A 23,690-nucleotide genomic window follows, 5' to 3' on the forward strand; every position below is an offset into this window, starting at 1 on the left:
TTATCTGTGACTTTGGGTTAAAAATGTCACCATCCTTAACTGTACACCACTGTTGAAGAACACATTTTCATGAACTTTGGAAATATTCTTCAATTTTTCTCATTCTATTGAGCAAGGGTTAAAATGAACTGATGGACAAGTGCTTCTCTGCAGTCATTCATGGTGCATTTTATTGTTTGCATTGGATAACACACAACTATGCTCAGCACCAGCAGACTGACTGAACTCCAGATCTTCAGCAGTGTGATCTGTTTGAAAAAACAGGTCACACAGCTGAAGATCGTATTCAAGTGTATTTATTCAGCATGTCTAGGCTCCCTTTTAAATCCAGGAGAAACCTTGTTAGTTTTTCTCCTGGATGAAACCTTTTCCGAGTTTAGGCAGACATTGTGGCTGAACTTGCCGACATTGTTAATGGCTGTGTTAATTAAATGTGTTCTAAAAGAGGCTTTAATATTACAGGGCTGTAATCATCAACAAGGAAGAAAGGTCTAACAGAACTGAGCGGTCTGACTGAAACATGCAAGTGCTGCCCACCAACACGTAGACAGCGCCACGAACTTCTCCTGCAATTTCATTGGTTTCTTTTCTCTCACCAGATATCGTACAAGTCCCACCATTGGACGGTTGTTACAGCTACGGTGCGTGCGTGGTTGGGACTGCTAAAGTGAGATTGGCCAGCTGTCTGTGGAGTTTATGGTGCGTGAGCCGTGGTTGGACAGGAAGCCGGGTGTCGGCGCCGTGTGGACGCTCCGTGGTTCTGTCATCAGTAAATATAAAGTCAGCTCTGGCTGGCCAGCTGAGTGCTGAGCAGCAAAGCAACAGCAGAGCTACTGAAACGTTTCCCCTCACGACAATTGACTTCACACGCAGGTGAGGAACTACTCTTTAGACATTACAATCTCAAGTCTGTTAGAGCTTTGTACGGCCGTTTTTTTCTTCTCCGTCATGTGCAGTTATTACTAATGAATAACACGTTTTTAAAGTATGCATCACGTGAGCTAGTGGAAGTGTTGTAAGTTGGAGAGTTGAGGCATGAAGCTGGTCCGTCAGTTATTGCGTTCCGGCAAGCAACAAGCTAGAAAACCATGCACGGAGTCACTCTAATGTACTTAGCCGTTCATTTTCGGTGATAATAATATATATTACATTGCGATGCATGTCTGGCACATTTATGCTAACATGTGTTTTGTCTTAGATTGTGTTTGTTATTGATCAGTCAGTGACCTTTAGTAACCGGCTTAGCTTCCAGGAAATCCTGTTGCCCTTTCACCCACTTTATTCCCGGGTGTCCTCAGCTGGGCTTCAAAACCTCCAGTTCGTCTGACTGTAGCTTCATGTAAGAACAGGTATGTCTGCGTTCAGCTGTCAGTGAGCAGACTGAACAGCTGCAGTATGATGCTAACTAGCGGTGCTAATTGCTTTGTAATTAGCGCTTTATGAACTGCAGAGCAGGAGACAGTCGCTATCTTGGCTGTTGTTGTGAAGTAACCATTAAACCTGATTGATCACAGCAGCAGAGATAACTGTGGCTGCATCAGCAGCTAACATGCTCTGTACTTCTAACCCTGCCTTTTTGCTAACAGTGTTGAAGAGTAGCTTTGCTGTTTCCCTGAAACTCAATCAAAACAGAACCGCAGTATGTAGAACTACAGGCGTGTGTGTGAGCAGTTGGTGAGCCTAAGGAGGATGTACTCTGATGTACTCTACTGAACAGTGTCGGTTTTACTTCTGTATGTGTTCATCTTCATTAACTCATTTGGTGTTGGTGGACAAATCCCAATTAACTGCCTGCTGACATTTTCATATTGGTCTGATCATACTGCAGTAATGCTCATCATAAAATCCCTCCATCACATGTTTAGGATGCCAGGATCAGCCTCCAATACCTGCTTAGGACCCTGGCCCAAAGATGTGGGAATCATCGCCATGGAGCTGTACTTCCCATCCCAGTATGTAGACCAGGCTGAACTAGAGGAGTTCGATGGCGTGGCAGCTGGGAAGTACACAGTGGGCCTGGGACAAGCTCGGATGGGTTTCTGCTCTGACCGCGAGGACATCAACTCTCTGTGCCTTACTGTGGTCCAGAGGCTAATGGAGAGGAACAGCCTGTCCTACGACTGCATTGGCCGGCTGGAGGTTGGCACGGAGACCATCATTGACAAGTCAAAATCCGTTAAGACCGTCCTCATGCAGCTGTTTGAGGATTCTGGCAATACAGATGTGGAGGGGATTGACACCACAAACGCTTGTTACGGCGGAACAGCTGCACTCTTCAATGCTGTTAACTGGGTGGAGTCCAGCTCATGGGATGGTAGGTAAAAATGCCTTCCATCCTATACAGTATTTTTGCAGTTATATGAAATTAGGCTCCTTGCATAAATCATCATACTCCCTGTTAACTTACCATTCCAGGAAAACTGTTTATCTGGTGTCATCGGTGGCCATGCTAACTAGCCTGAGCATTCATGGCAGGCTGTGCTGTGGTGAACCAGTTATAGCCTAGCAGAGGAAAAGGGGAGGGTGTGAGCAGCGCGTACACAACATTGCTAAGACCGCCCTCTGGCTCTCATTGGTTGTTTCTGACGGCGCTGTATATTTGTTCCTCTGACAGCAGGTCCATGAGGAGAAGGCAGAGGAGCTTGATTTTTTTTTTCCCCTCAGATTATCTGTCATGATGTGGTGACAGTTTTAACAAACAAGCAAAAAACCCTCTTTTTTTCTAAAAGTTACATACTGCTGCTTTGTCTGAAAGAGCTCATCCTAGGATGCCATTGTTGTTTTCTATGTACACACCTCTATACATTTGAATTCTTGACTGTTGTTACCTGTCGTGTTATTAAATGGCATAAAGGATAAACGGCAGTATGGTTAAAGTTCCACTCATCCATCACGTCTGCTCGTTTTCTCCTGCTTACATTTTCTCTCTGCAGGACGCTATGCTTTGGTTGTTGCCGGGGACATCGCTGTTTATGCCACAGGAAGTGCTCGGCCTACAGGGGGCGCTGGTGCGGTGGCCATGCTCATTGGACCTAATGCTGCTTTGGCCTTTGAAAGAGGTCAGTTCATTAATGACTTTCTTCAGGTATTAACCAAGAGTTTCTCATTGAATGCTTTTGTTCCAGGTCCCTGAAGGTTGAATCATCTGATGTGTTCTGATTGTACATCTTGTTCCTAGTTTTCTGAAACCTGCATGATTACATGAGTCATTGAATCTCAGTGGGAAAACTTCTCAACAGTTGGGCCTTAACTGTAGGACTGTGAATGAGTAGGTAGAGTAGTCCTCTGGAAGTTGGAAAGCTTAGGTTAGATTACTGCTTCCTTTTGTCACATGTTGATGTGCACTGGGGGCTAGGCACTTAACCCTAAGTTGCCTACCTATTTGTGTTTGAATGTGAGTTCAACCTGATGAATGTGGCTCTAGCATAAAGTGCTCTGAGTGGTAAGTAAAAACAGTTAACTGATTATGATAAAACCACCACACTAAGACCTTGTTTAGCCAGTGGGAAGTAGTCAAGTTTGCTGAGCTTGTAAAATGTAAGAATACACAATTATACAAAGAGCAAAAAATAACATACTCCCTAAAATATTCAGAAATTGTTTAAGGAAACTGATTTGAGATATGAGCTTCCATGGAAATTGAACTTAAAACAACCAAGTACACTACATTAAAAGGTATGTGTATCTCATTTGCTGGGATTAAGCTGTGGAATATTGTGCCAGAAGATCTTAAATTAGGTAATAACATAACACAACACAGTTTAAAAGGTAATTGAAAGATAGAATGATTTGAAGCTATAAAGGCACTTAAATATTTGAAATCTGATTGAAATCTTTATGATGGCGATTGACATTTTTAATCTGTTTTTCTTTCTGCTTCTTTTTTTCTTCTTGTTTGGATTTAATTGTTGATTCTCTGTATCTTTGATCATATTTGTTACACTAAAGAGACCTATGAAGAGTGAAACTGGTTTACTGCTGTGAACTAAGCTGGCAAAAGATCTTTGGGAAAATATGATTATAAAAACTTGTTTCTATCCTGGAGGTCTGCGGGGAACCCACATGCAGCATGCATATGACTTCTACAAGCCTGACATGGTGTCTGAGTACCCTGTAGTGGACGGCAAGCTGTCAGTTGAATGCTACCTGAGTGCCTTGGACCGCTGCTACTCTGTGTACCGCAATAAGATCCACGCACAGTGGCAAAGAGGTGGGTCCAAGCTGGGGAGAACTGTTCACATCTTCAGCTTCCAAAGTGGCTCATTGATTCACTTCTACTCATAAAGATGTTGGTACTGTCAGTACTGTGCAGTGTCAGATTAGATTTGATCAAAAGCAGAAATGTCTCTAAGACAGACATATACATACTCTCTCACTTTCTGACTGGACAACTTTACTGAAATTTCCCTTATTTTAAAAAAACAAAATTGCTATTATTAGTTTGTTTGGTCTTTAATTTTCTTCAATTAGTTTAATGGAAACAGGAGGGATTTGTTTTGCTTGAAATTGATTCCAGAGGGCCATTTTGATGTTTCAGCTTGTATAGAGGGATTATTTGTTTGTAAGCACAGCTGATGCTTGTGCAACTTGACTGCAGAAAGAGTTGACTGGCCTTTAAACTCTCACTGGTTGCCATCATTATCCACATTTATCTTGCTATTTTAACATTAGCCAGCATGTTGTCAGTGTACTGCGACTGTTTATGACAATGGAATAAAATAAGTTATGCTACCAAATTGACATTAGTGACCCATTAATGATCTATACGGATGACATGTAGGTGAGCAAATAAATGAGAGGAGAAAATGGCCCAAACTTGAGTGGCTGGACATTACTTTACAGTGTTAAAGCAATTTTGTTCACAGTAAGATCATCAGTTCTCAGTGAGATATGTCGAGTCCCTCTAAATAAGACAAACATATCCATGGTTAATAAACTCACTGGAGTGGAATTTTCCTAAAATGTAACTTTTCATAAAAACTAAAAAAAACTAAAATAAAATAAATATATATATAGAGAGAGAGGGAGGGAGAGCGAGCGTGCATGAAATCCAAAATAATTTCCAACCCAATAATGAAGATGTGGCTGCAGCAATCAGAAATTAAAAGAGTTGGGGGTGCTGTTGTGGAGCGGGGGTAAAGCACAACCCATGTAAGTGTAAGGAGGCTCTGGGCTTCGACACAGATGTCACAGGTTCGATTCCCAGCCTGATGAGCTTTGCCAGGTCTTACCCCTCTCTCGTGACCTACCTTCCTGTTTAGCCACTCTCGGAGCCAATAAAACCTAAAAAAAAAGAAATTAAAAGAGCAACAGATTGAACTAGAGGTACAGAGGCACTGTACTAAAAATAAAACCATAGCTTGAGTGATAATCTGCAGACCCCTCGAAACTGTGTGCGAGAGTTGCGCCAGGCGAAGAGAGGTGATCTGTGTTGTAAATGATTTCTTTAGCCTAATTGGGAATAGTTTTAAGTAGTTAGAGTATTGTATTCTTGCCTGCTTCCAAAGTGGCTCATTGAAGGCAACATGTGCAGTAGAGTGGATGTTGACGCAGCATGATGTTGACTGATAATCCCTCTGTAAAGGTATGAAGCTAACAATGAATGGTTGTCATGACAGCATATAGACATAACACATTAGCTGTTTATCTGCAGGACATGACTGTTGATGAAAAGCTTCTTGTTGGAGAAAGTATTTGAACCCTTGTGTTTTTCTAACAGAGGGTTCCGACAAGCACTTCAGCCTGGACGACTTTGACTTTTTAGTCTTCCACTCTCCCTACTGCAAGCTTGTCCAGAAGTCTGTGGCTCGACTGATGCTGAATGACTTTCTGAAGCACCCCAGCCCCGACACAGAGGCGGGACCTTTCGCAGGATTTGATGCCTTCAGGTACTTGCAGAGGACAGCAGACCGGCCTCTGCTTCTTTCTAATAAATTTCTTCACCCTAAAGGGGCTCTTGAACGGATAGAATCCAGTGAAACCGTGGCCCGGTGTTCTAGAAAATGAGTGTAGCATGTAAGAACATTTAACTGGAGTCAGTGTTCCTCATCTACCAGTGACAGGTGAAAATCAGTGTTTTTAAACATCTAAATATATCTAAAAGCTTGAGTGATAATTCAGTATGTTTGAATTCCAATTCAAACATACTGAACCTAATGAAATCTAAAATAATCTTAAGGTAATCAGAAGTTGTTGTTGAAATCAGAAGGAAGTTGTGTTCCAGTGGGAATACATCAGCTACACTCAAGTCATTCCATACTTCCTTCAAATAGAAGTATGGAATATATCTTATATTTCTATACTTTATCGCCTGCTTATTGTCCATATCTATCCATCCTGATGATGTCAGTCATTCAGTGGTGGAAACACTTGTTTAGACTCTCTATAGTGCACCTCTGTTGTTTTATCTTTCAAAAACTTCTTGTGTAGAAATGTCATAAGTAAATTTTCTCTTTATAGGTGTCTCCTCTAGTGTGGTGGCTTTCCTGCTGTTTAGTTTTTTTAAACTACTAATACAATATTTTAAGGAAAACATTTTGACAAAAAAACATAATTTGCTGAAACAAAACAAAAATTCTTGGAGATTCATTTGGACATTGAGAGTTAATCCTGTATGTCTGCTTGGCAGAGACGTGAAGCCAGAGGAAACGTACTTTGACAGGGACGTGGAGAAGGCCTTCATGAAGGCCAGCGCTCAGTTGTTTGAGACTAAGACCAAGGCATCGCTGCTGCTGTCCAGTCAGAATGGAAACATGTACACACCCTCTGTGTATGGCTGCCTGGCTTCACTAATAGCACAGTATGTATGCCTTACTGCCTGCTTCCCGACTGACTCCAATCAACATTGCTCTGAAAATCACAGTATCTATTCTAAACAATATGTCTCCTTCATATTAATGTGTGTCTTAATGTAATGAGTTGGATGTGTATATGGATATGCTTTAAGTCATTTAGATTAATTGAGGGAACTGAAGCTTAATGTTGGAACTGACCCATAAAGCTTCAGGTAATGGTTGTCACGACAATCTCTCTTTTTTCTGTGTTTCAGACACACAGCATCTCAGCTGGCAGGGCAGAGGGTGGGCTTGTTCTCCTATGGGTCAGGGTTTGCTGCAACCTTGTATTCTCTCAGGGTCACTCAGGACCATACCCCTGGTGAGTTCAGGCTCTCTTCCATGTGACCTCCATACGACCTCTGAGTGTCACACAACAGTAGAAACTGATGGGTGTGTGTCATGGTAGGGTCTGCACTGGACAAGCTTGTCTCCAGCCTGACTGACCTGAGGGTCAGACTGGACTCCAGGAGGAAAATGTCACCTGCAGCTTTTTCTGAAATCATGAAGCTGAGAGAGGAGACTCACCACCTGGGTATGTTCCTGCTGTACATGCTGCTACTGTCACTTCTGTGAGAATAGAAAACTGGAATCAACCTACAGCTGTGCCACGGAGCCACAGGCACCAGGTTTACTGTTTAAATTACAATGTAGATCTTTTAATCATCTTACCGCCACAAACTGAGTTGTCTATAGTAGCTCAGCACCCAGCTGTGAAACAGATTGAACAGGTTGTCTGGTTTTCTTTTTTTTTTTTTTTACAAATAAATAAGTGAAAGTTGTTTTGTTTTGTAGAAGTACCTGTTCGCTGCAGCGCTGCAGGTCTTGTTGGATATGTCTCCAGTAGCTTTTCAACATGGAAATACAATTTTGTCCATTTTAGTCTAGATTTAAGAGTTTTGGCTGTTTGACAGTTTCCTAGAAGTTCATTGCAGATTTGTGGTGCATAGAAAAATGGTTCGGTTTTGGCGAGTTAGCTTCCTGTGTGCCAAGAAGAAATCCTCGTTAGATTGAGGTAGCTTTGCAACGTATAACACCAGATATAATTGAATAGAGGTCTTCTCTTCTTGTTCACTTCTCCAGCTAGCTACGTCCCTCGAAGCTCGGTGGAGGATCTGTTCCCGGGGACGTGGTATCTGACCCGAGTGGATGACAAACACCGTAGGGAGTATGCCCGCAGAGCCCTGGATGACGAGCTGCCGGCAGAGCCAGAGCTGGTCCGCACCGCCTCAGCCTCTGAGGTACTGCCCCAATGAGCAGAATCTTTCCAGAGCTTCTGGAAAGCTCTGGAAAGCTATCCAGAGCTTTTCCAGAAGCCGGCTTCTGGGAAGCTCTGCCGGCTTTCCAGAAGCTGGCAGAGCTGGCGGACCAGCCGGCAGAGCCAGAGCTGGTCTGCACCGCCTCAGCCTCTGAGGTACTGTCCCAATGAGCAGAATCTTTCCAGAGCCAGGTGTCGTTACTCCCTCTACCAGAACCAGGACCGCATCTGGTCAAAGCGGGTAGAATGGACCCTGCTGGGGGGTGGCCAGGACTTCTTGTATTGACCCTGATCTAAAGGGACAGCAGGAGAATGCCAAATATTTCTGTCTGGCTGATTGTCTTCAGAAGTTTCTTTCCATCATCTCTTCAGTTCATCTTCTCTGTAAACTTGTAAATTCCTGACTGGAGTTCTGTCTGTTTGATACCAATATTGAGACCCCATTACCCATTCTAAATATCAGTGTTTGACAGTTTCTAGTTAAACACATTAATTAGATGAATAAATCTGAGACAGGAAGAGCAGGTCCTGAAACTGCTGCTGGTCTGCTTTGTCTCCCCAGCACATCCCCAGTCCAGTCAAGAAAATGCCTCGCATGCCTACAGCCGTGGCTGGCCCTGTGGCTGGCCCCGGGGCCACCAGCAGCAACTGATAGCGTCCGTGTCCCTCCCACAGTGTCTGGGCCCAGCAGAGAAGAACTGGAAAGACAGACAGTAGCTGGGCCCAGCTGGACGGCCAGGAGGGCCGCGGGGTCCTGATGGGGACCATCAGGAGTCCTGCCTTCCACCTACCACCAAGCCCTGCTTTTCAGAGTCATACATTTCTTTTTGTTATTTGTTTTTTCAATATTTAGATTCTTCGGCGGTTCCTGTTTTTCAAAGTCCATTTTCGAATGTATCTTAGTTCTGCATTGGTGCAGAATTGATGGTTCCATTTGGGAGGAGAACAGACGTATCATGCTGCCAACACTCAGCCAATACCGTTAAATAAACCAAATTATTTATTTTACAGCTGAGTAGAAAAAAAAGGGAGTGAAGTGAAAGATGTTGCCTTGGTAACATAGCAGGTGATGCAGCTTATCTTATTTACTGTGTTCTGTGAATTCATGACCTTTTTTACTGTTAAAATTGTGCTGTTTCTAATATTCTGGCCATCTGGTGACGTTTGGAGCAAAACACCAGGAAGCGATCTCTCTCTCTAGTATGTAAGACATCATTCGTCAGCCTTTGCTTTTATTTAAACTCTTGTTGGCTAAGGCAGCCATGAAATCTGAACACCTGAGTGTGATGCTGCATGGCAGTGACACTGTTAACTTTGACCTAGCATGGTCACCAGCTGGGATTTCTTCCAAAAACACAAGGAGCACCAATCAGATCAGTATAGGAACATCCTTGGTCTCAGCATTTTTATTTCCGACTTGATAATTTTTCTAATTGGATTTTAGAGCTGTCAGTTTCCACAAAGTATTACCATGATGTTTAGAAGTGTCATTGATGTTGTCTGTGAGGCCTGCTCTGTGGCAGCAAAGTAGCAACAGCAGGTGGGGCTCTAGCTTCTCAACAACCTTTCAGTTAATTTACTGGGTCTGTTTAGTAAAGCGGCTAATTTTACTGTGATGGACCAGTAGAGCAGCAGGTTGACATGTTAAAAATGTAGTCTTTGTTTCATGTAAAAACTTTTTGATGCTCCACAGCTGTCACAGACATCTGTGCCACAGGAACCTCAGACTGCTCCCTCTGCTGGACCTGAAGAATTATCACATCATCATATGTCATTATATGTCAGTTTGACCACATTTTTGCTCCAATAATTGACCAGATGCTAAAACAGGGAAGCTTGGTTGGTGATGCACAAGAACAGGAGAGTCACATGAACCCAGCAGGACTGAGCAGTTGATGCTTTGTCTGTCTGTCTGTCTGTCTGTCTGTCTGTCTGTCTGTCTCTCTGTCTGTCTGTCTGTCTGTCTGTCTGTCTGTCAGCTGCAGCTAACAAAATAAACAAATGTGGAGACAGCCTTGGAACACAGTGCAGTAGGTGGTGGCTCTGGCTCTTGGCAGCTTGGATACTTGATGCTATAATAACTTTCTTTTAGAGAAGCCTTACAATAAGCACCTGGGAAGTGCAAACTGTACATATTATAAAGATTTGCATTCAATAATGTACAGATCTATTCTTTTAAACTGTAAAGTCAGTTGGTTGAGCTGTACCAGCTTCAGTAGTGTCCTGCATTATGGTGTGCTCTTGCTGCCTGGCTCAGAGGTCACATGACCCTTTCCAGTGTTGATGGTTGTACAGCATGAATTATGATTATTTATGTCATGTAGATATGAATGTATTAATGTTCCACCAGATTCGTTAAACCAGACTTGTATACACATATAGAGTGGGAATAAATGAGGATGGAACGTGTGTCTGTATGGTTCATTTATTTCAAGAGAATGCTCTTTACATTTTCACTGCACTCTGCATTCATGAGTTTACTGCAGCATATTAATCTCTATTGATGAGTTCATACCAGCTGGAATTCTCACATTTCCTGCTGCCATGCAAACAAATGTCAAGTAAGACGCTTTGCAGCTAAATAAGTTTCAATCAATGTGTAAGAAGAAGAATGAAAATCTATCTACAAACTGGAAGGAAGACAAGTCAACACATAATGAAGGAATGTAGTCTGTGACTGAAGTTCTGTTCTAGAATTGCAATCTCATAAATACTGTATTTCATAAAGTTTTTTTTTCATGAAGCAATGTTCTTTGCACAATCATCTTTAGAGGTTCTAGAACAGCCTCCAGAACAGGTTCTTATTGAGGTACCATGACATCCTGCCTTATTTGGGTCCTCAAATAAGGCAGGACCTCTTCTAAAACACTTTCTCTTGGGTCACGATAAAGTTGAAAAGGTGCTTCAGAATCCCTGAAGACACAGGCCTTTAGGACCTGGGGCTGACACCATCTGAACCTGCATCTATGTTCAGCCTCTGCACATTTCGCAGCTTCTAGAGTCTGACAGAAGAATAGAGATAGCACCAAATTTAGCAATGGAACTCCTACCACCCTCAAAAAACATCTTCACTGAGCAACATGTTTGTGCAGCAAAAAAAAAAAATAAAAAAAATAAAAATGTTTGTGCTGCTTTGGCTTTGAAGATATTAATAAAAAAGTTCAAAGGTCAAAAGATCAACCATTTACTGAACAAGCAATTGTTCAGTAATTACTGTTAAATTTTGGGGCTTCCTGAAAGAACCATTCCAGTCTTAGCATAACAAATGCATGGACTATTTATTATTTTTTTAAACCGTTATTCTGTTAAGATATTTCAAATGTTGGCAATATTTACCCTGATAGACAACACCAAGGTTTATTCCATCCAGAGTGACGAACTAAGCAGTTTGTGTTTAAATTCCGTATTTCAAAAACGGCAACTTCTGTCTAGTTTAAAAGCAGCAAGTTGTTCAGGCTTCTAATGTCTTCATTAAAACACCTGAACTGCTACCACGAAAAGGGATAATTCAGTGTTTTGTTAGTGGACTAGCTGTCATTTCTCTTCCTGTACAGTCAACGGAACAGGAAGCGAATAACGGGCAGCAGCATCTACACCGTGATGGGAGTGAACCAAAAATATAAATCTGGGTTGGGGGCAGGGATTAATAGCACATTGTGAGTGTTGGTCCTCGCGCTAACTGTCTCCCGCCACATCTTTATCAGTTCTTCTAATTAATATAAGATCGAATGTCGTCGGGAGTATGTCATAAGTCAATGTCTATTATCATAAGCATCAGTCAGAGTGCAGTCCTCCTGCACGAGGACAACCCTGCAGTTGGTTAATGCAACAACGCATAGTTCTATCAAGGGAATAGCTGCTCATTAGTGGTTTACTAATAAGCTAACATGAGTAGAACAATCTGGGCAGGAAAAAACACCGCCCTCTGTACGTAGACAAGCTGGGTGGAGTTTCAGGCAACGGCACCCCAGTTCGGAGCGGATAGGGAGGGGAGAGAAAAGTCGCTTTGGGCCTTTCCCCTGGTTTAAAACTTTATTCTGTTGGAAAACTGTTAGAAAAAAACTTTTACGGACGTGACTTCATCGCTCGAAGAGCCGTCGACGGGACAGCAGTGGGGCGCTCAGGTCAGAGGGAATGTTTCTAACCTTCAAAAGTTTCCAGACTTATTGCAAGATGTTTTTGACGTCCCCAGAAAGTTGTAGCTGCAAAACTTTAGCCAAATAAAGCAGACACACCTGCGGCGTTCTCAGACAACACTAGATATTGCGTTTTAAAATCGACAGGTTCGGTTACACAATGAGGAAACGGCTCCGAATCACACCCGCCACATAGACAAGAGCCCTCCGCTCCACCATCACCAGTTTACACACACACGCACTCTGCTAAAGATTTTGGTCTGTATTATAGTGGAACATTCTGTTTGCGTTTTCAGGATGTTACTGTGGCATGTTTCTCAAGATGTTCGTGTGTATTTCAGTCTTGGCTGTTCTGAAACTGAGTCTGTGAAAAGTTCCGTATTTCAAAGAAGGTCTTGCCTTTAAGACCGCCCATCCACTCTTCTCTCACTGCGCCTTTTATGACCTACAGCACAAGTTCAGCTCCTAACTCTCATTGTGTAGGCAGCTCAGCTCAGCTCTCAGATTGTTGGGCGTGTTTAACCAGGCACAGCACGACAGAAATGTAGCCTCTGGCTGTGAATTCTTCTTCCACTCAGAACAAGTGAAACAAACTGACATAATCTGAATTCAGAGTTTTTGTTTTCTAGTAATTAGGTGTAATGGGTTGCAAGTCGTGTTTATCTAAAGATTAGTCTGGTGTTGAAGTTTTATGAAGTACCGTCGCCATTTATGTTAAGTGTTCAGTTTTTTTCTTATTTTGAAAAAAAACTGCATTCAAGCAGGAGCTTTGGTTAATGTTTCTCTTAAATAAATCACTCAAAATGCTACTGAAACACTTTCTTTCAGACAAAAGGTGCCACAGTTTTAAAAATCAGAAATATTGCCAAACAAATCAGTATGTGCATTTGGTGAACACTTATTCTAAGAGTCTCTTGGCTTCTTCTTCTTCTTCTTCTTCTTCTTCTTCTTCTTCTATTTTCCAAAACAGAGCCACAGATTATGTGATTTCTTTATTGATCCCAGCCAGTCATGCTTTATTGAAAGTTCATGTGGAATTATCAGAGTTCTTTCTTTCTCTGACTCAGGTTTGTACCCACAAATAAAAATGTTTGGCCATTTAACACCATATGGGGCCCAGGATGGAGTTATAAAACAGTTGACATACCAAATGTGTTTTACAAATTTTAGGTAAAAAAACACCACTAGAATGCCTTTTAGAATATCTGCTTTTAACAAATAGGTGTTCCAGACGACATTTAGTCTCTCTTCTGGTCCCATGTGTTTTTGCAAAGCTTGTAATATAACAGCACTAAGAAGAAAGCCTGCAGTATTTTTAACAGTGGCTGCTTTTGAATAGCAGAATGCTGTGACCTGGGCTTCATGGTATCCTGCTTTACTGTACCTAATTTTGCAGATCATTTCCACAAGTTTTTCTCTTCTCCTTTGCTTCTGTACCACCCTGAAGATTTAACCCCAATATTGTTTTCAGTACATGCTATCAGTTTTTAGATGCATTTTGCTGCTAACCTAATCCAGTGTTTCTCAGTTCTAGTCCTCAGCCCCCCCCCCCTTACATATTTTAGATGCGTGTCTGTTCCAGAACAGCTGATTCAAATGATTGTATGACCTCTTCTATAGCCATCAATTGAAGCAGAGGCTTGTTTATCACCCACAAATTCAAGCCAGGTGTGTCAGAAGGGAAACACTTAAAGCAGTGGTGTCCAAAGTTGGTCCTCGAAGGCTGGCATCCTGCATGTTTTGGTTCTCTCCCTGGTGGTAGTAACAACCTTTTCAGCATGTCAATTGTTCTTCTTAGGCTTCTAATGAGCCATCATTGGATCCAGGTGCGTTGAACCAGGGAAAAACTAAAATATGCAGGATTCCGGCCCTCGAGGACCGACTTTGGACACCACTGGTGTAGCGTAAAGCCGACACGAGAGCGAGAAAAAAAAGAATGAGTAGTTTTGAGTTATTTTTCCCATTGCATAGCACTAAATGAATCATACCTACATCTCCAGGTTTCTCTTTAACGGACTAGTTCTACCGTGACAGCGCGGCTACGAACGGCATGTAAAAGAATAGTCTGATTAGGCGGTGAAATAACTTTGTGGTACAATGTTTTGTGGCAATAGTTTGATAACATGTTTTGCAAATGACCTCCATTTTGTTCAACATCCTCCATATAAAATCCAAACCACTGCCAAATTACTGATCCAGCGCTGTTTCTCTTCGGAACTAGATAGTTCATGTGATTCCTCTTCAGTTACAGTCTCATTCACGGCTCGCCTCAAACTCTTGCTGTCACTATGTTGTTTGTTTTCTCCACGCAGCGTGATTGGTATACATTTTTCAGGTTGAGAGGGGGGAAGAACTAGTGATGCATTGATAGGGTGTTGGATAAACCGCAGTGAACTTGACGGTGAAAGTTTATTATTTGAACGACAATTTATACTCGATAGTTGTGATATAGCCATTTTAACTACGGTAAATGGAAAATATCGCGATTCATCGAGTATACTTGATACATTGTCCAGCCCTACGTTGAATCCAAGGTAGCTGTCATGTCAATGTACTATATGATGCTGCAATTTTAGTATGTCGTCAAAACATGCACATACCTTGACTAGATGAGTCAAGTGCTCATATAACATATTTATATTCCATATCTGAAGATGTGTTAAACTGAGAAAGTTAAGTTGCACACACAGCAAATATTATTTGCCTTTTTTACTTCAGTTTGGCATTACCACTACAAAAAAAAGTCATTTGAGTTAATTAATTTAGCACCTAATTACAAAATAATTTTAATTCAAGGCACATAAAATAAATTCTTATATATTTCATGGATATAAAGAAGAAACTGCATATAAAGAGGAAATTATGTGTCAGGTTTGCACAGCAGGGAGGTCCTCCCTGTGTGAATGTACCCCTGCCAATTGCATTGAGTCACTGAATTTGTAGTGATTCCAATTCTTGATGATACAGGTGGCGACAGTGAACAGAGTTTCAAAAAGACACACTGGAGCGAGAGATACAGATTCTACATCTGGTACTAACACATGCTATTGTAGTAAAACAAGAAACTGTGTGATCTGTCTTGTAGACCTGAACAGGGATTTAAAAGGCACAAACCAGGGAGGGGGTTAACAGATGATGTGATTAAATTATGTGATACCTTACTTTTGACTATAGAAAATCCAAATGCATTCATAGAAAATAAACTTAGAACCACACTGATATAGATTCTCAGTCCAGTGCATAAGACAGTACTTGTGTAGAAGGTAACATTAAAGATGCTCTTTCTTACCTAAGCACTTAGGACCACCTTTTAACACCAGCCCTAAAACAGAACTGCTAATTTTGTTCTGAAGTGGTATGTGTCCTCTGCATACATCCCAGAGGAATAGATTTATATTTCAACACAAACTTGCAAAATCATGTCAAAATCAATTCAAACTCAAAGGGCTAACTGAATTCCTAAAAATAATTAACAGTGAGTAAATTCCTGAAGCAGGTTTGTTTATTACTATGTTAAATCCCACCTGAAGATGGTTTTATATGATCCAAACAAAGCAAGGCGTCGCCTCAGTCAGACTGAGATAGCCAGGTATTTGATGAGGGTTGAGAACCAGTTTGCTCTTAAAATAAGTCATTTCTTATGCTGGAGTAGTAGCAGGATTTCTTGTTGTGGCCAAATATGGCTTAGTTATACCAACACGCCATCCTGTGTTACAGACTGGAATGAAAAGCAGGTTTCCTTAACTGGTGTGAAACTGTAAGCCTAGTGCTGACAGCCATGTTTCTATGTAGCTCCTCTGTCACCACATTTACCAACTTTCCACTTCCTACCTTCACTCTGTAAATGTCCTTAAGTTTTTCAATTTAAAGAAGCAGTCTTCTACACTGATGATACATGACACACTTATGCAGTACACACAAGCTCAACACACAAAAACATTTTGATCACGACAAAGACGGTCCAGGGGCCTCATGTGTAAAAGAGTTTTATTTCATATTTCATATTATTTTATTTTATATTTACTTATTTTATATTTTTATGCTTTTTTAAGACTATGACTATCAATAATTTCTTCCTATAATATGATTAACTAAGTCATAGATTCAAATTTCTTGTCAACTTGTAATATTTTTAAAACACAAGAATACACTGGCTCATGGTGGACTGCTCCTCTCTGGGGGAAGACCCCAAATTAACATATCATAACAGAATGTGCATAATAAGTACATATACACATAATATTAGCAGCTACAGGGCCTCTGCAGTCATTCACTGGATATGTCTTGAGTTAGAGACGTTTTAATGTTGACTAGTCTGCTGAGTGTCTCTTAGCAGTCCATAACTGTGTGATGATTCAGGTGGATCTGTTAAACTGAGCTTCTACATTGTTTCAGTTTAGGTTTTAGTCTATACAATTTTCTTAAGTTGTGTCCTAATTCACAATATTGAAAATTATTGCTAATTTTCATACAATGCCACTCTTTATTAGTTTTTTAGCCCCCCATCACCATACATCACCATAGGAAAAAACAGCCAGATAGGAGTGCTTCTCCATCTAGTACAGGGGTGCCCAAAGTCGGTCCTCAAGGCCCGGCATCCTGCACGTTTTAGTTCCCTCCCTGGTGATAGTAACAACCTTTTCAGCAAGTCAATGTTCCTCTTAGGCCTTCTAATGAGCCATCATATGATCCAGGTGTGTTAAACCAGGGAGAGACCTAAAACATGCAGGATGCCGGCCCTCGAGAACTGACTTTGGGCACCCCTGCGCTACATGTAGACTCATTGCCATAGCAACTGACAACAACGCAACTTTATGTATCAGGATTCAGCACAACACACAAACATTACCCCCACATAGTACAGAACATTTAGTTTGTTACAGTTTTGGATTTTTAGGCTTGATGTGTATTTTGAGATTATTAATAAGTGATACCAGTGGTAGATTAGCCACCGCTGCTATTAGCCATGCTAACACAGGCTGATTAGCTCATTTAAACACCTGCTTTTCTGATGATCTGTCAGTTTGTGTGTAGGTCACATTTTTATTTTTAAACTGAACCAAACCACACCTTATTCCACAGCACATCTATTTAAGTTTGTCAAAGTCAAGCATAACTGACCTACTTATTAAAACTTATTTCTCACCTTGTTATCTAGTCATAGTGTAGATAGTTCCTAGCAAAACACTTCATTCCTTTTTATATGAGCTTACATTTAAGTCTACAAGGAGTCTAGTTTAAAATAACATTGGAGCTCATGTAAGAATATTGTGATATATATCATGTATCGTGATATTGCAGAAATATATCACGATATTAGATTTTCCTCATATCCCCCAGTCAAGGTGTCTTGACAGTCTTGTCCACACAGTGACATGGCTACATAAAAAAAATACAGGCACTTTCCAGACAGTGGTCTCATTGAAACAAAGCCTAAAGGTGAGCAGTTCTTTGTATGGCACATTTGTGCTCATGTTGCATCTGTTTTCCAACACTAGAATTGATGCTTCAACAGTTCAAACTAAAAAATTGTTTGTTACTGGCTTAGAATGAGGACTGACCTGATATAGTGATAAAACTCTCTCTCAACATGTCAAATAAGTATGGACTCCAATCTGATAGATTACACCAGACCAATTTGGTCATTTGATTTGTTGAAGTACCAAGAAGCTTCCTCCAACTTTGTTACACTATGAACTTTCATGTCTTCTCTTTAAGTTTATTTTTACCCCATATGTACCAGAATATCCAATGGGCAAAAAACAACATGCATCCAGATTTTTTTAAATTTTTGTCTGTGTCTCTGATGACCTTTTTTGAACTGACCAGAAAGCAGGTTCTGAGAGAGGGTGAAGAGATGCTGCAAAGGCCACTGGGCCAGGACTCAAACCCATGACAGCCACATAGAGGACTAAAGCCTGCAAACATGGGTCATGCTTTACCCCTGCACCACTGCTGTGTCCAACATGCATTCAAATTGCTGTAGTTACACTTTAATTGTTTGCTCCAACATTAAGGAGACAGTGCATTCATAAGGGAGACAGTAATACCCAGAAAAAAACTAGGCTTCAACTTTTCTAAAGCAACTAACTTGATAAGCTCCTGGTTTCAGTCTAGCTTTATAAAAGAAATGCACTGACAGAACATTTTCAGGTCGATACTAGTATTAAGCTTTATTTGAAGTAACCTGCCCAATTGTTGGCAAAGCAAATTCCAACAGCATTTTAAGTCTTTCTAGTCTTTAGTCTGTTTGCTTTTTCTGTTACACACAGACACTAATAAAAACATCAGGGGTAGAATGACATTCACTGACTTGCAGAGAGAAACTTCAAAATGCGAGTTGAAGAAATTGGAGATCAAAACACTGACCTTCCTATCCTAAGGACACATCATCTGGGCAGAAACATGTAAAATGCTGCTCTAGGTTGAATGAAATTTCACAAGAAGTTTCATTCATGTGAAGTATAAAATTTCTTGGCCAGAAGGAATTTGTTGTTGCCACTTTGTTCTTAAAAGAACAAATTTCTCCGTTCTTGTGGAACATGTTTTGACCTTGAATCAAACTGAAGATTGAATTGGATCTTTTGAGAGTTTTTGGGGGGTAAGACACAACAAACTGCAGTTCTCTACTGAGACCTAAAATATTCTGTTTTGTTGGATTTAGATTGTTGTTGAACAGCACCAACCCGCAATGAATTTGAGACTAATTTGACATGGTTATAACTTGCTTACTTTGCAAACAGTTTGATGATTTCTGTAAACCAGTCTTATTTAGGGATAAACTGGACTGAACTGGGATTAATTGGTATTTTCCATGAAATGTCATTCCAAAAGTTCACAGGCCGTGGAATACAATGTAAACACCCAAATAGAAACAGACTGCCCTGCTTTGTTTTTGTAGGCTTAGCTAAGGCTAAAAGCGTTACAAACATGTTATCTTCTCTCTGCCACAGGACCTCTGTCTTCATATTTTTTAGTTGCTTTTGGATTGATGACAACCCAAAACCATCTACTGGTGACATATGTATGGTTCTCTCCCTGTGCTTGTGTATTCCTGCTGCTATTCCAGTGCATTACATTGTTGAATTCCTCTTCATAGCAGCAGAATGCAATCAAGCTGTTTTGACTAACAGCTGTGCTCCATCAGGCCTTCCAGCAAACACTGCTAATCCACCAGCAGTCTTCCAGAGGTTACCACCAGGAGTAGCACAAATTAAATTAATTTAAAAAAATTAATGGAAGGTGATGGCATGGTACCAGACATGGTGTTCATCATGACCTGTCCTGTTTTTCTCTGACAACAGTCAGTTCCTTCTGTCTGAGGGCCTGCCCTCATTGACTACAGTAGTCAATGAGGGCTACTGTAAGTATCTCTACATCACAAAATGTGATACATACAAAATAAACAAAAATTACAAAGTACAAATACTGTGAAAAAAAACAAAATATAAACCACCAACAGTGGCAATCAAAACAAACATTTGTAAACCATCTATAAAATTTGGAAATTCATTTTTAAAGATTTTACACAATTTATTTTAAATAATTTACTATCCATTACAAACAGTATTTTTGATTTTTAACATGGATTTGACATTGGAATGAAACTCTGTCACAAGGCCATTCAATGAATTTATGTTTCCTCCATTTAACTTTTTTTAAGAAAGGGGGAGAACTGCCAAAACGAGGTTTGCTTTTACCTGCTAATAGCATCTCTTTGCCCTGCTTGCATTGTGTTGCAGCAGCAAGTCAACAAGTGCTGGTGGAGCCCACAAGCCACACAAGATGTGAACCTAGAATTCAAACTGAAACTTCAGCTAAACTAGTCTTAGTTTTACTGTTCGCGGTGCCATCTTGTCCTCTTAGCCAAGAGTGAATGCAGGGGTAAAGTTTCTGTGGAAAGCAGGGACTGTAGAAGAACAGTCATATCAGAGCTGTGGTGGGCCTCTTTATAGAAAATAATGACTTAATCTCTTTGCTGTTTTTCTTTTGTCCAATACTAAAATTATAGCCACCAGCCTTCAGACTTGATAAGGAACTTATCATGGAATTTAAGTGACACCTCAGACTTAGTTTGGAATCCTGGATTACTTCTAGAGAATGGAACCTTATAAAATATATATTTGTGTGTTTCGAATTAAACAAAATTAAATATTTAAATTTGTTGGAATATTTATTTACCAGACAATAGAAATTAGATAACTTTCAGCATAGTTACCAACTAGCTTGTGTTTAATAAAGAAAACAGAATTATGTGCTGAATGTAGTAGAAACAAAGCTGCAGTGTTTCATTTACATCTTTTTTGCTTAATCACCTTTTAGTTACTCTGTGCTTGTGGCTTGTGGCTGACGTTCATAGAACCTGTGAAGTGAACTTTAAAAAGAGAACTCAAATAACTCCGAGCAAACAATGAGCAGTGAAAATGGCTCACTCCAAACAATGAAAAACATGTCAGAACAATGCTGCCATTTGAGCTCCGGAAGACTGAAACACAGTTTTTCCCATACTGGTATTTTATAAACTTCTAGTTTTTACTCTTAAATGAAGTCAAAGCAAATTGTTTTTATATTTCCCTAACTTTGTTGCATTTTATAATCTACCTACCAACCTTTTTAAAAACAAAATTTCACCGTGTTTGTAAAATAAAGAACCTCATATGATTTTAACATAAGTAAAACACATTCTTTTTTTGAAAAAAAAAAAAATGGTATCAAAGTTCAAAATATATTTTATTACTATACATGGCTATGTATAGTAACAAAATGTATTTCATTACTATATTCAGAAGAAAAGGATTGTCTTACGACGTCACTCTTTTGCCCGAACATACAGAGAATTGTATGAGAGATTGTCACATGTACACAGCCAGTACTTTTAGGAAATTCTTTTAGTGTTGCTGTCAGCCTCTTGGGAGCTCCCCTTACCTGCTTCTGTTTGATCATTCCATCAGTTTTAGATAAATGTTAAATTTTTTGGAATCCTTTAGCTAAAGGATGCAAATGTTAGTTACATTAATTTTATTTCAGGTTAATCAGATTCACTGTAAGTGGGTGGTACATTATGGTTTTTATCAGTATCAGCAGTTTGTCAGAATGAGTTGTAAAACACAGTACATGCAAATTAAATTCCAATGTACAATTTGAATGACTGATGCACTGTCATTTATTTATGTAACAGGTTGAGAAAGTGTAACAGTTTAACACCTATAGATCTCTACAGCTTTTCATTTCAAAAGGGCACTTTTAACTCTTTGTTGCTAAAAGAACCTGAAAACTTTGACCTAAAAGAATTTAATCTATTGTTGAACAGGAATTTGTTTGGCATGTAGATTCTATGTATCACAAAAATAACCAGCTTTCAGTTGTTATTAATGTAGTTTGCTGTAGAAGAAAAGTTTTAAAAATAAGCATGTTTTTTGTGAGCAGTTGCACTGTCACTCAACATATCATGGCCGAACCTGTAGCACAAGATAGAGACACCACTGTGTGACATTTGAGTGCCGGAAATAGAGCGGATGTTTGGTTCAGGGTGACAACTGGGTGCTGGAGCTTCACTATGGAAGAAGTTTAGAGCTTTTTAAGCTGCAAAGTCATTATTGACAGTCTGCTGCTATAGATATATTAACCACAAAGAGGTAACTGTTCTGATGCATACTTTTGACATTTTTATTTTCTGGTTTCTTTAAATTTTCAAATATCGAATAAAAATTTGATTATACTTATTCACTTGCTGTTTTCGGAATACTCAGTGATGCACTTCCTCATTCCTCAGTAACTACAGTAATTACTGTTGTGACCCTGCACTTCCTCTGGGTGGACTGGGAGACATTAACAGCACAATTTCAAAAGTCTCCAGACTTTGTGTTATTTGGACAAATTTCCTGTTTGCTTTGACTGATATTAATTGTACAGAAAGAGCAGTAGGTTTAGGGAACCTTGTTTAAATCCTGTATTTAAACGTAGTTTAAATAAGCAGGATTTAAATAAGTAACCTTTTGGAATGGTGAACTTTTTTTATCTTCCTTTAGTCAAACTAGCTCTGCGCAGACAGGATTCCATACTCCCAGCTGAATCATAGCTGGGAGTATACGGATGTCTGAAATGCCCTTTTATGGTATTTTTGGGCCTTTAAAAAAACAGGAAGAGGCATTGGGTCATCTGATCTCAAAAGAAACATGTCATTTGAGAGCTGTGGAAGTTCAGGTTTGTCTCATTTCAACAACACTTGCACCAATATTCAAAATAGCTAAATAACTGAGTAAATATCCAGTATAGACAAACAAGTAAATTGATGTAACTGAGCTAGAACAAATGGATATTTTGCAGCAAGTTGGTAGCTTTGGGTCTGATTCTGTTTGAAAAATACATTTCAAGATTTGTAGGAGTAAAGTCTCTGGTTTCATACAGACATGTTTTCTTTGAGTGAGGTGTGCCAATATGGACAACCACAACTTACATAATTAAAAATAAGAGCAGAAATATGTATATTTTTTATGCTTTTCCTTATGAATGTTTTCATCAAGAAATGTTTATATTTATTCATGCCCACACATTATGTATGAGCATCCACATAAAACTGCACCGATTATGCTCATTAAACTATTTTAAAATTGGTAAGAAAGCTGGCTGGATTCCCAAATAAATAGCTTGACTATAATTTCCAGCAAAATCAGATGTTTCATTCCTAGTATTACTAAAGAAAGAGCAGAATGGTAGCTCACAATCGGTTGTACTTATTTGCACAAGTCTATGGATTAAACTCAAAATAACTATAAATGAAAGGCAGTTAGCATTATTATAACTATTACAAATAAATATACTATTCTAGTAGCAAGATGAACTATTTGTGCTTTTCTATGTTGATTAAGGCAAGTTATTGATAATTATTGATTTTTGTTTTAAACTTTTATATTAATACTTTGAAACTCCAATATTTTTACTTCATTGTTGAAATGTAATGAGGTTGTATTACTGCTACAAAGAGAGGCCAAGACATTATTTTGCAAGTCACAAGTTGGTCTCAAATGAAGTCATAAGTTTTAACATAAACTCTAAAGACTTTTCTTTTCAGAATAAACTTTACTGGCCAAGTTTGTGTGAAATTTAACTTTCGTTTGACATGCTCACAGCATACGCATGTTAAATATAAATATGAAAACCAGAGTTTTCTCCAGAAATGAGGTGCCCTGACCACCTAGTTAAACCTGGTGGTCGGGGCACCGAGGAGATCCGCAGACGGCTCACTGTGTTTTTGTATTAAAAGATGTTAAGTTAAGAAATTTAAAATATTACTGGGTAATTATATTATTGGAAGACCTTACTGACAATTCCCAACACACAACTTAGCATATTAAAAACAAGAAATGGAAAAAATAATACTAAAATATCAGTTATTTGCGCTTCTGATAAATCCAAATTAAGTCATCAATCAGTCAGTAGATCTAAAAACATGATGCAATGCTG

The 23,690-nt window shown here is 39.7% G+C and overlaps 2 protein-coding genes across 7 annotated transcripts in view; both read left to right on the top strand.

Moving 5' to 3' along the window:
* Window positions 1-704: 704 nt before the first annotated feature.
* hmgcs1 (3-hydroxy-3-methylglutaryl-CoA synthase 1 (soluble)) lies at window positions 705-9,545 on the top strand. Of its 2 annotated transcripts, XM_016661800.1 has the most exons (11): window positions 705-873; window positions 1,299-1,349; window positions 1,866-2,314; window positions 2,934-3,059; window positions 4,046-4,210; window positions 5,720-5,888; window positions 6,629-6,799; window positions 7,049-7,155; window positions 7,243-7,368; window positions 7,917-8,074; window positions 8,654-9,545. In XM_016661800.1, the coding sequence occupies exons 3-11, from the start codon at window positions 1,867-1,869 to the stop codon at window positions 8,741-8,743; spliced, it is 1,560 nt and encodes a 519-aa protein (XP_016517286.1). In that variant the 5' UTR covers window positions 705-873; window positions 1,299-1,349; window position 1,866; the 3' UTR covers window positions 8,744-9,545. The 2 variants fall into 2 exon arrangements, with proteins under 2 accessions (XP_016517286.1, XP_007574126.1); XM_007574064.2 differs by lacking the exon at window positions 1,299-1,349.
* Window positions 9,546-12,032: 2,487 nt separating this feature from the next.
* Window positions 12,033-23,690, top strand: part of tln1 (talin 1) — a 76,346-nt gene continuing 64,688 nt past the window's right edge. For 3 of the 5 annotated variants that reach the window (XM_016661775.1, XM_016661776.1, XM_016661777.1), the window contains exon 1: window positions 12,036-12,215. The gene's annotated coding sequence lies outside the window, so the exon portion shown is untranslated. Of the gene's footprint in view, window positions 12,216-23,690 lie in introns of all 5 variants that reach the window. The other 2 variants (XM_016661778.1, XM_007574065.2) reach the window with 2 other exon arrangements.

Source organism: Poecilia formosa, unplaced genomic scaffold, assembly GCF_000485575.1.
Source record: "Poecilia formosa unplaced genomic scaffold, Poecilia_formosa-5.1.2 Scaffold343, whole genome shotgun sequence".
In the NCBI taxonomy this organism is placed as follows: domain Eukaryota; kingdom Metazoa; phylum Chordata; class Actinopteri; order Cyprinodontiformes; family Poeciliidae; genus Poecilia; species Poecilia formosa.